At 38.6% G+C, this 15,011-nt stretch overlaps 1 protein-coding gene across 1 annotated transcript in view; it reads left to right on the top strand.

Annotated features, from left to right (window-relative positions):
- The window catches only part of TMTC1 (transmembrane O-mannosyltransferase targeting cadherins 1), a 265,150-nt gene that overhangs the window by 111,851 nt on the left and 138,288 nt on the right, over positions 1-15,011 (top strand). Inside the window, exons 6-7 of the mRNA XM_022577869.3 lie at positions 9,500-9,581; positions 10,730-10,833. Coding sequence (XP_022433577.1) covers positions 9,500-9,581; positions 10,730-10,833 — 186 coding nt within the window. The remainder of the gene's footprint in view (positions 1-9,499; positions 9,582-10,729; positions 10,834-15,011) is intronic.

Here is a 15,011-nt window from a genome sequence, read left to right as displayed (position 1 = left end):
ATGGACAATTACTATACAACAGAGAGCAAAGAACATACAATGAAGAAAGGACAGTCTCTTCAATAAATGGTGTTGGGAAAACTGATGCAAAAGAATCAGATCAGACCATTATCTTACACCATGCACAGAAATTAAGTCAAAGTGGATTAAAGACTTGAATATAAGACCTGAAACCATAAAATTCCCAGAAGACAATGTAGGCAGTAACTACATTGACTTTGATCTTAGCAATGTTTTTATGATTATGATATGTTTTATGATATGATTCCAAAGGCAAGATAAAAAATAAAATAAAAAACAAACAGGACTACATCAAATGAAAAGCTTTTGCACAGTAAAAGAAGCTATCATAAAAACAAATAGGCAACCTACTGAATGGGAGAAGATATTTGCAAATTATATATCCAATAAGGAGTTAATACCCAAGATATATTAAGAACTCATAAAACACAACAAGAAAACAAACGACCCAATTAAAAATTAGACAGAGGATCTGAATTGACATTTTGCTCAAGAAGACTACAGATGACCAACAGGCACATGGAAAAATGTTCAACATCACTAATTATCAGGGAAATGTGAATCAAAACCACAATGAGATATCACCTCACACCTGTTAGAATGACATATCAAAAAGACAAGATATAACAAATGTAGAGGATGTGGAAAAAAGGGAACTGCTGTACACTACTGGTGCGTCTGTAAATTGGTGCAGTCCCTGTACAAAACAGTATGGAGATTCCTCAAAATAATTAAGTAGAACTATTAATACTATATGAACCACCTATTCCACTTATGGATATTTATCTGAATATCACAAAAATATTAATTCAAAAAGATTTCGGCACCCCTCTGTTCATTGCAGCATTATTTACAATAGCCAAAATACGGAAACAGCCTAAGCATCCATCAAATACTCCTCAGTCATTAAAAAGAGTGAAATCCTGCCATTTGGACCTTGAGGGTATTTTGCTAAGTGAAATAAATCAGACAGAGAAAGATAAGTAATGTGTGATTTCACTCATATGTGGAATTTTTTTTAAAAAAAGACAACGAACAAACAAAAAAACAAAAACTTATAGATACAGAGAACAGATGAATAGTTAGCAGAGGAGGAGGAGTTGGAGTGTGGGGGAAATGGGTGATAGGGGTCAACTGTATGGTGATGGATGATAACTAGACTTGTGGTGGTGATTACTCTGTAGTGTATACAGACGTTGAACTATAATGCAGTAACCTGAAACTTATATAATAAAAAAATTAAACATTGTTGTTGGAATAGCTTGTTGTTTTTCACAGTGATGTAGTTGTAGCGGCCTTTTTGTTAATTTCCTGAATTGGTCAGGTATCTTCTGATATCCTGAATTAACATCCTTTAGAACATGTTATTGATACGTTTGTACTTCTGAGAGTAGTATTTGAAATTTAATCATCTTCCTGGAAGGTGAAAACATATTCAGTTGGCAGTGATTGAAAGATAGCAGAGCATTGATGGTTAAGAGCACAGGGTGGTTTTATATTCTGACTCTTCTGGCTTACTACCTGTGGGACCTTGGGACAAGTTACTTGACCTTTAATGCCTCGGTTTCCTCCTTGTAAGAGGAAGATACTAAGAGTGTACGTCTTATAGGAATGTGCTAAGGATTATACACATAAGAACTGTGCCAGGGGCACAAAAAACTTTCACTACTATTATTGTTAACAGAATGTGTGTTTCTTCAGTTTACCAGGACAATCCAATATCAAATACTCTTTTTCACTAGCTTAGTTGTACTTGAATTTCTCAGCCCACTTATCCCAATAAAGGGGATAAAATCAGAAGGTGTGATGATAGTTTGTCTGTTTTTAATCTCTTTCTTAGTGCAAGAGTTTAATTGTGTATCTGCACAAATATGTATTGCAAGTAGCAGTGATTTCATTTCCATGGGTTTCTTAGAGACTCTGGTGTACAAGTTTGGACTGATGGGCATAAGGGAAAACCCATAGCAAGTGCTGTCTTTCAGCATCGTTGGAGACGAGACAGTTAAAAGGCATGCAGTCGGGCATCAGAAAAGTCAATTCTGGTTTGGATTCACTGCTCACCAGGTCTGGATCTGCAAGATGAGGCCAGTGCTGTCTGTCTGGCAACCTCATGTGGATCTTTGGAGGATTAAATGTTAGACTGGATTGAAAAGCCCTTTGACATAGAAAATGCCAGACAAATACGTAATATGCATCTTCTTGTGATACGTTCCTATTATGGCAAATTAAATATTCTGGTTAGTATAAAGATTTTATACATGCACTAAATTAATGACCAATTAACATAAAATTAAAGTATGTTAAGAAGAAACTTAACACCCAAATCATACTGCTAAATAGACGTAACAACACAAGCTTTTCTTATTTATCCTTATGAAGAGATCTCTCCACCTACTTGGACTAGAACCTCCCATCTGTTTCTAAATCTGATATCTCAGGAAATTCCAGAATAAGCTCTGTCCACCATGTTCCCCTTTGGACTTTTGGGCCCTTTGCTCTCTGTTATGGACCTCAGTGTGGACACGGTACCAGTGTCATACAGTGCCGATGCCCCACTTCTGGAAATCAGATTGGGTCATCTCTGCCTCAAGCCCTTCACTGACTGCTCACAACCGTCAGAACAAAGCCCAGACTCCACAGTGGGATGTGAAGGACCATGGTAACGTGGCCCCAGCCTGCCTCTCCAGCCTCCCCGCTCAGCCTTCTGCCACTATTAAATCCTGCAGCTAGATGACCGTCTCTCACTTCCTCATCCTGCTTCCCAACTCTCAATCCTAGGCCTCCGTATATGTGTTTTTCACGTTTTCTCCTCGCCCAATTCACCCCTCCTCTTCCTCAGGTGTCAGCTTCATTGTCCCTCTCTTGGGGCATCCTTATCTCCCTCTCCGTTTCTGCTTGCAGCTCCTCCCTGTGGGGCTGGCTGAGCATATCACGGTGCAGTTACACCCTCCTAATCCTGTTCGCCTTCTCCTTGTAGCCATCTCTTCTCATTTAGAATTTCTGAATCAACCCACTGTGCGTGGAGTTTGCATTTCGACCTGCGGCAATCACTACATACATTAACGTTTAAATGGATACCTCTTAAAAGACGCCTCAAGAATTGTGCACTGCCTCAGCCCATTCATTGGTATGAAAAGTTTTTATTATAGGTTTTATTGTAGATCGGTACTAACTGATAAAGATGAACTTTATCATTTTTAATTAAGTAGAAGTCACTGTGTTGTTACCAAGCAGAAATGCCATTTAATAAATAATCCATGTTGAAAGTGTACTGGATAAAGCAACTCCGTTTTACTTTTATGTTATATCGAGTAGCGGGTGCTGTGGATTTGGGTTTGGGTCTCACCTCTGCCACTTGCCAGCTTCGAGATCCTGAGTGAGTACCTCCTTCAGCCTCATTAACAAGGTGGGGACAAGTATGGACTCAGAGCACTGGTATGAGAACTAAATGAGATTTAAAAGGTAAAGCACTTAGCACAGTGACTGACTGACATATATTAAATGCATTAAGTATCCCCTATTATTAATGAATTGAAACTAGCCTGCTACTTTAATGACAAGCAAGAGTGATAATCACCAAAACTGAATTTTTGGTTTACATCTAGAAAGAATAAGAATTGTTGCCTCCGACTAAATTCATTGCAGCAGGAATATAAATTAGCCCCTCTGACTAAATTAATGAAGCCTGAACTCATTGACCTTTGACACTAGAGGAACGTGACCTTTTGCAAGTCAAATAACACTTTGGGGCTCTTTTTCTTTTCACCTGTAAAACTACCTGAGCTGTTTCGATCCCTTCCATTTCTAACTCTGATTTTCAGAATGGTTAAAAGAACTGAAATCATATCCCCCTTTGCCTTCTCTGTCTTTATTTCCACTATTCTATGTGTGATAATCTAAATATTTCTTTGCAAGTAACCTGCTGAGCTGAGTTTAAATTTTCAAGAAGAAATGTTACCAGAGTCACAGAATGGGGTACTGAAAGTCACTTTGGGTTTCTGAGTAGATTGAACTTAGAAATTCATTTTATCTTAAAACAGCTCCTTCCCTTTGGAATCTGCATTTGAATATCAAAGAAGACATCAAAAGTAGTTCTGCTCCTCTATAGAATGCCACTGGTTATTGCAATTTAGGTGAGGCACTTTATGGGTTCAAGGAGAGTGCAATCAAAGAGAGAAACCGAAGACACTTACATTTCTTTTGTTGTTTTTGTTAATCTTTTCATCTTTTCTAATGTGAGCTATGTCTTTGCTACTTTGGTCAACTGAGAGATCTTTTCTCTCTCTGTTTCAAAGAGAAGCAGGATTTCTAAACTCCTACTCTAAAAAGCCCTGAATTCAAATTATTTTTCTTTCTTTCTTTTTTTGGTCATAGTATGTGACTCTTTGTTAATTTTCTTTACTACCTTGAAAGAGCAGGAGAAATTAAATTAGTATGACAGGTGTTCTAGAAGGAATTTTGTATATAGCTTTCTATAATTTATTAGTATATTGATTTTTAAAAAATTATTTATTTTGGCTGCGACAGGTCTCAGTTGCAGCATGTGGAATCTTCATTGCGGCATGTTGACTTTTAGTTGAGGCATGCATGTGGGATATAGTTCCCCAACCAGGGAGTGAACCCTGGGTCCCCTGCATTGGGAGCACGGAGTCTTACCCACTGGACCACCAGGGAAGTCCCAATTTATTAGTGTATTATTAAATAGTAATAACTTGTAGCTGAGATATTTGCCACTGGAGCTGTTATTAAGGCAAAAATTATCAGGTTTCTGAGAAGGGCTGGATAGTCTAATATAGTATTCTCATTTAATCCACCAGGAATCCTTCAGCTCACTGTCCAAACCCCAAGCAGTGAGTTCGTATTTTGTACCCAGTCTAGCACTGGAGGGTAATGAAAACACAGATAAAGAAAAGAGGGTGAGTGGCGGCAGATAAATATTTTTAAAATTCTGTTAGGGTCCCTAAACATTTATTGATCATCTTGCTGTATGTATCAATTAGCTATTAACACAATAATTCTGTGTTAAAGTTCAGTGACTTAAAATAATAAGCATTCATTTAACCCTCAAGATTATGGGGTTGGAGGCTTCCCTGGTGGCGCAGTGGTTAAGAATCCGCCTGTCAATGCAGGGGACACAGGTTCTAGCCCTGGTCTGGGAAGATCCCACATGTGGCAGAGAAACTAAGCCCGTGCGCCACAGCTACTGAGCCTGCACTCTAGAGCCCGCGAGCCACAACTACTGAAGCCTGAGTGCCTAGAACCCGTGCTCTGCAACAAGAGAAGCCACCCCATGAGAAGCCCGCGCACCTCAACGGAGAGTAGCCCCTGCTCGCAGCAACTAGAGAAAAGCCTGCGCGCAGCAACAAAGACCCAACGCAGCCAAAAATAAAAATAAATAAATTAAAAAAAAAAAAAGATTATGGGGTTGGTGACTTTGTTACCGAATTCAGATCTCGGATACGAGAGACAAGCGCTGGTAGAGACAGAAAAATTCCTTTTATCAGAAAGCTGGTTATTTGGGGGAAAGGCGGACTTGTGTCCCAAAACCGTCTCTGAATGTTCTGCGTGGCCCTGAAAGTTTTTAAAGGGAAAAAAGGGAAGTAATCTCAGTTAATCATTGAAATAGGCGGTCAGAGTCATTGCCATCCCCCACTGTGCACAGGCCTGTGGGCCCCCTGTGATCTTTTTTTAGATGCTTATCTTGTTCACACAGTTTGTTTATGAGATTACTGAAGGGGAAAGCTAGGGAAGAGATCTGGTCATCTGTTCATTACTTATTCTTCATTTCTATTTCTTTGATCTAAGGAAAGAACCAACAGGTTAGGCAAAGTGTCGTGTGATCAAAAGATTTGAAAGGTTTGGGCCAGAGGCTAGTTAAAATATAGCTTTGCTAAAGTGACAAGACAAAAGGGACCTCCTGCAGAGAGTTCTTTCCTGAAAAAAGCTGCTTACAACTTCGGGTGGCAGGTTGTCCTGGTCTCACCTAAGACCTCTCAATGGCATTTGAGGACCGAGTATCTATGGAGGGTAACTTCAGTGAGAAGTCCCAATTAGCTCTGAGTATTTGAACATGATCAACTGAGGAGGTGGGTGTTAGTAGTTAGAAAATTTGGGGTCAGAAAACTTGGGGTGTGAGGTGCACAGGTTCGGAAATTCATTTTGGATAATCTTGATCTTGCTTTTATTTGCCTAAAATCAGAAATCATTAAAAATGCAGAATTTGGTAATGCCGATACCCCAAGCTAATGTTAAAATATTTTTTTCATGTGCAACAGCAAATTTCAAGGGTCTACTTAAAAGTGAGGGATCAACTAGTATTTGCTTCACCCTAATTGCTTGGCATTCCTTTTTTAAAATGTCAGTAGGTTTTTCTATGTTTTTCTTTATTTGTCATCTTTGATGTCATCAGTTGGTGAGAACATCCAAGGATCATAATATTTTGAACCTGAGAGGGACCCTGAAACCACTGAGTCTAACTGTCATTGATATAGCAAGGAAATGAAGCTCCTGTAGATTTCTACCAAGTTATGCAACAAATTAGTTTGAAGCACAAGGGTAGAACCCTGGACCCTTGCTTCCCATTCTAGTGGTTTCCTCAGTGGTTTGGTTTTGTTGTTGGCATGTTCTCTGGCTTTGCAGGGAAAACAGTGGAGAATTTGACTGAAGTTGAAAATTAGCAGTGGTGGCATTTGCATATCCTTGTGTTTATAAGTCATGCTCAGCTATATTAACTTGTGATTGAAATGAGTAGCTGAGATAATCTGATAATATGGTTAAGTATTACTTCTAGTTTTTCAGTGTCCTCCTCTATTAAAAAGGAATTATAGGCTTCCCTGGTGGCTCAGTGGTTGAGAGTCCACCTGCCGATGCAGGGGACGCGAGTTCGTGCCCCGGTCCGGGAAGATCCCACATGCCGCAGAGCAGCTGGGCCCGTGAGCCATGGCCGCTGAGCCTGCGTGTCCAGAGCCTGTGCTCCGCAACGGGAGAGGCCACAACAGTGAGAGGCCCGCGTACCGCAAAAAAAAAAAAAAAAAAAAAAAAAAGAAAAAGAAAAAGAGGAATTATAATGTTTTTCCTCAAGGAATTGTTGAAATTACAAAGAAATTATAAAGAAATTAGTACATTTACATCACTTACGTTTGTATCTGACACATATTATTTGCTATTATTATTGTTATTATTTGTTGTTGTTTGTTTCTAATTCACAGACATCATGGACTAAGGGGGAAAAATTCTACTGTCCAATTTCATTGTAGGAGGGGGAGGAGGAGAAGATGCAGAAAATTCACCTCTTAGACTGCCCCGTGTATGAGCTAGTAATCTCAGCCTCTGACCTCGTGCTTACCAAAAAAGGGGAGCCATATCATTTTGTCTTATTTTCTCATTTAATTTTGGTCAACAACTGGAAATTGAAATCTTGAAAGGAGGTCATTTTTTTCAACCACTGCTCTCTGTGTCGTTCTAGGCTTTCATTGCTTTGGGATGCTACATTTAAAGAGTAACTTATCTGACACCTTTAACTGAACTTTTTGAGGAAATAGAACTTCTCAAGGAGGAAGAATTTGCAAACAAAGCGGCACTTTATAAATGCCTCTGAAATAACCATCACAGTGAGCTTTCAGTGAAACAAAATATGAATTACCTAAGTTTAGCATCTGAAACCCTGTGGTTTGTTTTATATAAGGGAAGCCACTTCTAATTTTTCCACTGTGTTAAAATAAACAAGCAACAGAGGGAACCTGAGAAATGAAGTTTCTAAAAGCAGACCAACCCAAGAAGGACTTTTTCATTCAGAAGTGTTGCAACCCTTTTCCTTCCCACACTGCCGTTCCCTTTCCCTTCCTGCTGCCACTTATCCACATCCTTTAAAGGAATAGCAGAAATGTCCAGGGCTGGTCTTTGTTGAGTTGGCCTGAAAATGATGGTGATAGAGGGGGAGCTGAGAAAATGCACGTAGCAGTGCTTTAACTTTTTGGAATCACAGACCTAGCTGACACTGGAGATCAAAGTCAAGGACTTTGCCTCAAAGAAATGCACAGATGCAGACATACACAATATCTCCTGTGCAGTTTCAGGAAGTGGTAAACTCCCTCAAGCCCATTTCAGGACAGAAAAGATGCACCTGCGTCCTGAGAGCTGACAGTATTCCTGGCCTTACTCCTTGCCAAGCTCTCTTTTGAGAGCTAAGGGAGAAGAAAGAATTTAAATGTAATGCTTGGGGGTGGATCCAGTCCAGAGCTTGCTAAGAGGTGGCTCTGTGTACTGTTTTTTGGAAGAAGGAAGGGACTTGCCTCTTAGTGACACTGTCTCCTCCTTACGGTGCCACTTGGACGCACTTAGCTGTAACAAAACAGAAACCACATGTATTTTGTAAGCAGTCAAGTTAGATGTTTCTTTGTGAGCTGCTAACCCACTCAGGTCTTCAAAAGGATCTCTCTCCTTATAGAACATCCTTGCTGCGTGAAGATACCACATTCAAATGCAGATTTTAAGAGTTTCTGGGGGAGGATTCCTTTGAGGAAAAATTAGACTAAAAAAAGTAAAAGAAAAAAATGAAAAAGGGCAGGGGAAACAAGGATGAGGTGGGAAATGTTTGCTGGATTATGTGGTTCAGTTTGACTTTTCTCCCTACACTTTGTACAGAAATCTGCCTGTAGGTGAAAAGGACTTTAGGGTTTCCTGAAGTTTGTTGGCAATCTCCTCTTGCTTCCCTTTCATCGTCTTTATTAAAACCAGCCAATCACATGTCTTCTATATGTATGAGTACAAGTGGGTGAACTGTGGGAGATGCAGGGTCCACACAAGTTGCTGCCCCTCTAGAAGTGACATTCTTGTAACCTAGTTTGGTTCCAAAGGTCATAGGCAGATGAGGAAATTATCACTGCATATGGGTGAGCTCTGTTTGACCACCAATGCTTAATAACTTTGTTACCTTGGATAAATTACTTAACCTCATAAAACCTTAGCATCCTTTTTTTTAGGGGTAAGACATTTGTGAGCCAGTTTGTGGGTGGAAGACATTGTCCCTCTCAAATTACATTCAGTAGGCAAATTAAATCTTATTTTGTTTAAGATCATCCCTGTGACTAGTGTAATCACATAGTTGCCAGAATACCTGGGTTATTTGGGATCAGATGGGATAGTAATATTTATAGCTAACTAGTTTACAGTTAGGTTGTGTTTCATATATTATCTCACTTATTCTTCACAATTTCCTGTGAAGTAGATACTATTATTTTCCACTCTTTTATAAGTGAGAAAGATGTGCAGAGATGTTAGAAAACTTGCCCAAGATTATCCAGACAGTAGGCAGCAGAGCTGGGGGATTGAAACCCACGTGGTCTGGTTCCAGAAGCCACGCTCTTAGCTATGATCCTTTCCAGCCTTCTTCTGAGCTAGTCTATTCACACTGAAAGGAAAACATTATTTGTGGTAGACTCTGACACTTATTTAAGGTGTTTTTTCTTTCCTGTTTCAGGTATCTGACAGCAAGCCGCAATAGAAACTTCTTGCTTACCATGAGGCCATTCTTAAAAAGGGCCATTTTGGTCATAAGTTATGTAAGTACATATATGCTTTTGAAATATCTGATAAGAAATATTTCACTTTAACTTGACTCAGAGACATGATCCAGATTGTTTGAGTCAGCAGTAGCGTCTAACAATATGATCTTAAGATCAAAGAATTTACACGCTATAAATGTGACAAAGCCTTGGAATGTATGTATGGAAGCATTCTAGGGATATGTGAACTCAATGACACCAGCAGTATTAACTATAATATTTTTTGTGCCGTTTTCAAGGTGCTGATGCTGTGTTGTCTCTGCAACACAAACCTGGCTGTATCGGTTATCTAGTGCTGCACTTATATAAAAAGCATTCATGAAGTAAGCCAGTGATATTCATGGGGAAAAGTCCAGGCTTAACTACCTCCCAAAATTAATCTTTACCTTTTATTGAAGCAAAGATTTCCCTCTGACTTTATCAGAAACAACATAATTGGTCCTATTGGAATGAGAATGACATCTAGAAGGTCTGTGTGGGTGAATTCTTCTATAAACAGAACTTATTGCCACAGAAGTGTCTCTGGCCTCTGGTTTTCTTATGCACCTTTGCAACAGGATAGCACCATTCAGTGATAAAATTCCACTGAGTAGACACAAAAGAGGTTTCTTGGGGTTGTTGAAATAACTCTTGCATGAGTGGTCTGCTCCAGAGCATTTGAGAGTTGGAGCATTTCCAAATGTATTTATTCAGGACACAGAAGTATCATCTATCATAGTTTAAGTTAACTTTCGTGGGGCTCTGTAAGAGGGATGGTTAATAACCTGGGCATTGGAGACCAATGACATGAGTCCAACTCCTGGATCTTGCAATTTACTAGCTGTGGGATTCTGGGCAAATTGGGAGGCCTCAGGTTGATGGAAAGCCTTTAGTGGATAACAATGGATAACAGCTAATAAGTGCTTGAAACTGATGACTGTTATTAAGATTTGCTTGCCTTTCCATCATCACCTTCATTGTTTACTCTTCCCTCTACCCAACTACTTTCCTACTCACCTTCAATGTTAGGATTTTACAGAAATGCTCACTAGGAAAAGTGTTTGTAGATCAAAATATTTGTAAAGCATCAGAAAGTATCCTCCAGAAAGGTGGGGCTTACTCCCGACAATCAATGATTTTCTTACCAAATCTTCTTTTCTCTGAAGGTGATTGTTGTTCTGTACTTCCGTCTGTGGATAATGGGAGGATCTATGCCCCTCTTTTCAGAGCAGGATAATCCAGCTTCATTTTCACCTTACATTCTTACAAGGTCAGTAGAAATACATTTTTTTAACTTTACTTGGTATTTATCAGGTTGTTTTAAATAATCTTAAGCGATATGTTGTCTTTGCATTTTAAGGAAAGAAAGGTTGTCTTCTATTCAGGGCGTGTGGAGAAAAGAAACTACTGTTTAGATCTTTGGAATTCTTTTCAACAAATGGTGCGGTTTTGTCAATATTATTGGTATTGTTCTCATATTGGTATATATTTGTTTACTCAACAAGCATTTTGTTGAGCACTTACCAATAATAAATATCTATTGAGGGACTTCCCTGGTGGCACAGTGGTTAAGAATCTGCCTGCCAATGCAGGGGACACGAGTTTGAGCCCTGATCCGGGAAGATCCCTCATGCCGCAGAGAAACTAAGCCCGTGCACCACAACTACTGAGGCTGCACTCTAGAGCCCGCGAGCCACAACTACTGAGCCCTCGTGCCACAACTGCTGAAGCCCGTGTGCCTAGAGCCCGTGCTCTGCACCAAGAAGCCCACGCACTGTAACGAAGAGTATCCCCCGCTCGCTGCAACTAGAGAAAGCCCATGCGCAGCAACGAAGACCCAATGCAGCCAAAAAAAAAGCTTTTGAGTGGCTCATATGGCAAATGTTACAGGACAATGCACTGAGAGGTGTGTAGAGGTTGACTGGACATTATAACTACTTGTAAGGTTAAAATCAGCAGGGAAGTTGAAAGTGGCGAACAGAAATGAACAACAATTTTTGCTAAGATACAGTCAGTTATATCTTACCATTTGTCCTTAAGAGATTTAGGATAGTGGATCAAGAAGTGATGTTGACCAATGGATCTTGTTCATTGAGAGGGTTTTAATTCCTTACCCAATCTGCTGTGATGTACTTCTGACACTTTCAGATATAATTATATTTGACAGTTTTCATAATGTTTCTTCAGGATATATTATTCTATAATGTTTATACATTAAGGTGTACTGTTCTTAAATTTTCATAGTTTTATGTTCTTTTTAATGTCTAATATCATTTTTGTAATAGTGACCTTCCCTTTTCTGTGATTGCAAAGACATAATAAATCTGAAACCTTGACCAACAGCACATTTATATTTCAGCTTACTTGTATCTCTTAGGGATGGGAGATTGTTGGATTTTGTTTTTATAAAGCCAGGCTTGCTTTATTTCACTCATTTACTTTATATGTTTTAATTGATAAATTTCTACTCTTTTTTCATTGTATGTTCTTCTTTTTTGTTCTCAGTGTTTTCTGCCTTTCTAAAGACTATTTTCCATTCAAAAAGGATACTTCCAATTTGTTTGACCCATTTTTCTAATGAATGTTATGTCACAGTTGTTTGCATTACTTGCAACATCTATTTGTGTTAAAAAATCTTGAATATGCTTCAGAAACCATATGGTATACAGCCTCCAGTGTTGGCTTATCCCTTTGTGATAGTCTAGAGACTTATAAATTGTTGTTTATGTCTTATATTTTTCAAAATATTGTTTAATTAGTCCATTCATTAAGTTTGACATCTGTAGCCAGCTTTTTGTTAATATTGCAATCTACTTGTCCTTTTAGGTTTCTCTCACTGGCTTTCAACATCTCCAGGGCTCCTTGTCTGGATATTTTTAGCTCATTGAGAAATTGTTTCAGGTTCTGCAGCTCCTTCAATAGCTATTTTCTGCCTTTAAGCGAAAAAAACAGCTTTGCCAGATCCTGGTCTTGCTTTTGGCTCCATTTCCCTTGGCCCTCGGTTGGTCTCCCTCCAAGCTTTCTTGTCTGCTGAATTTGAGCATTCATTCTTGTCTTTATAGTTAGATGCAGCCCATTCCCCGAGCGTACCAGTCTCCAAACGCCAAGCTGCGCAAAGCAACAGATGAACGAGAACAAGAACGTATTGCTCTCAACTCACCAACCAGTCATTTCATTCTTATCTCTGTCATCAGCAAACACGTGCCTACCCCACTGTCCTTGGTGTCAGGACAAGGTGCCTTTGGTCTCTGGCTCACTGCCCTTCTGTCTATACCATCTTAGCTGCCAGGGGGGTCAGATTGCATTTTTATTCCGGCTGGTGGTCAAAAAAAATTCTTTGGTGGAACCTCTGGCAGAATTAGGATCTTGGGCCGGTCATTCACCATGTTCTACCTTTCACTTCCAAGGTTTTTACGTATTTTTTCTGAGGGGTCTGATACACATTTCATCCAGGACTTTCTGTCTGTGAATCCATCTGAATGACTATTCTCAGGCAATTCAATCAATATAAAGTGATAGAACAGAATATTCTAACATCTTTATATTCTCCCACTTGTAAAAAAAAAAAAAAAAACACATATCTTTCTGTTTTTGTGTTTCATCCTTAAAATACAGATACCCTGGGACATTTCAGTGACAGTTGCTGTAAATGGCCTTTCACATTCCTCTAAGATAGCTGCATTATAATTGACTCTTTTAAGCATCCAGAACATTGTCGTTAATTCCTTTCCTGAGTAAAGTTTCTAGTCTTCTTGCATAATTGTTTGACCTCTGGTATAATGATGATTCTTAAACTGGATTACCTTAGTCTGGTTCCAATTCTGTTGGCTTTTTTTTTTTTTTCTTCTCATCAGCTGTACCGTTTAGCTATGATTTGGCTGGCTCTGTGAATCTGTCTTTACCAGTCAAAGGTTTGTCAGTCAGCTATGTCAATTGATCTCGTTATTGCTTCACCTCTTTTACTGGATTTGTAAACTGAACAACTTTTATAGCATCTTTGCTTCTATCTTGCAAGGATATCTTCTTTTAAAGTAGGTATAATAACTTTATTATCAGGTGAGAGTTTTCCAACTAGCTTTCTCTTCTCTTAATAATTGTTATAGTTATTAATTACATGTAGTTTTACAAAATATCCTACTAGCTTTTAAAAGTTGCTCGGTCAACTCTTTGGTTTTTGGTTTGTTTCACATGACTTCTTGTGATTTTAGTTCTGAGATTCCTTCTCTTTTAGGTGATCCATTCCCATGTGTTTAGCTAAGAGGAAATACCCCGCCATTTTCTGCCTAACAAAACAGATGCAAAATTGTTGTGGTATGCTCATGAGAAACCTTTCTTAAGAAAAATTATCTCAGACATGAGAATAAGAAAAAACATGACCGTGGCATTCACTGTAATGTAGAACATTGTCTAACAAACCTAGGGGAATACAACTTTGGTTGACTTATTATTCACACTTACTGTATTTTACTACAACTCTGTCAACTTAGAATTTTATGTGTAGAAATCTGACAGGTGTGATGATTTCTTCTCTCTCAAGTAGAAAATAAAATTTCAAATGTTAGTTTTATTGCCTTGCAAGACATTGGGCAAATTTGTATCTAATTCACCAGCTCATTCCTTTTTATTTTTTCATGAACCATGAAAACTTGTTTTTCAAATTTAGTTTGTATATATCGACACATATATACTTATATGTTTCTTATATATATTCAATTTATACTTAATAACAGCTTGAGATATAATTTAAATGCATACAATTCATCTGTTTAACGTGTACAATTCAATGGTTTTTAGTATATTCACAGAGCCATGCAGCTATCATCACAATCAAATTTAGAACACCTCCCCAAAAAGAAACCTCATATCCATTAGCAGCTGTTCCCTATTTCACCCCAGTCCCCCGGCCTTAGACAACCATTGACCTACTTTTTATCTCTATAGAATTACTTATTTTGGATATATTATATCAATGGAATCATATGATGTGTGATCTTTAGTGACTGGCTTCTTTTACTTAGTAAACTGTGTTCAAGATTCATCGTGTCATAGCATACATATATTAATATTTATTTCTTTTTTATTCTGCAGTAGTATGCCATTTTATAGATACATCACTTTTTATTTTACCCTTTATCTGTTGATGGACGTTTGGGTTGTTTCCATGTAATGGAATGTTTTGGCTATTACGTATAATGCTGCTATGAACATTCATGTACAAGTTTTTGTTTGAATGTATGTTTTGATTTCTCTTGCATATGTACCAAGGAGTGGAATTGCCAGATCATATATGTTAACTCTATATTTGACTTTTTTTTTTAGCACAAGAATGTTTATTTAGTTTTATTTTTTTGGCTGCATTGGGTCTTCATTGCTGCGCGCAGGCTTTCTCCAGTTGCAGCGAGCAGGGGCTTCTCTTGTTGCAGAGCATGGGCTCTAGGTACGTGTGCT

Source organism: Delphinapterus leucas, chromosome 11, assembly GCF_059928025.1.
Source record: "Delphinapterus leucas isolate spDelLeu-1000000601 "Yukka" chromosome 11, BTC_Dleu_Yukka2, whole genome shotgun sequence".
Taxonomy (NCBI): domain Eukaryota; kingdom Metazoa; phylum Chordata; class Mammalia; order Artiodactyla; family Monodontidae; genus Delphinapterus; species Delphinapterus leucas.
This window is presented reverse-complemented; position numbering and strand designations above follow the sequence as displayed.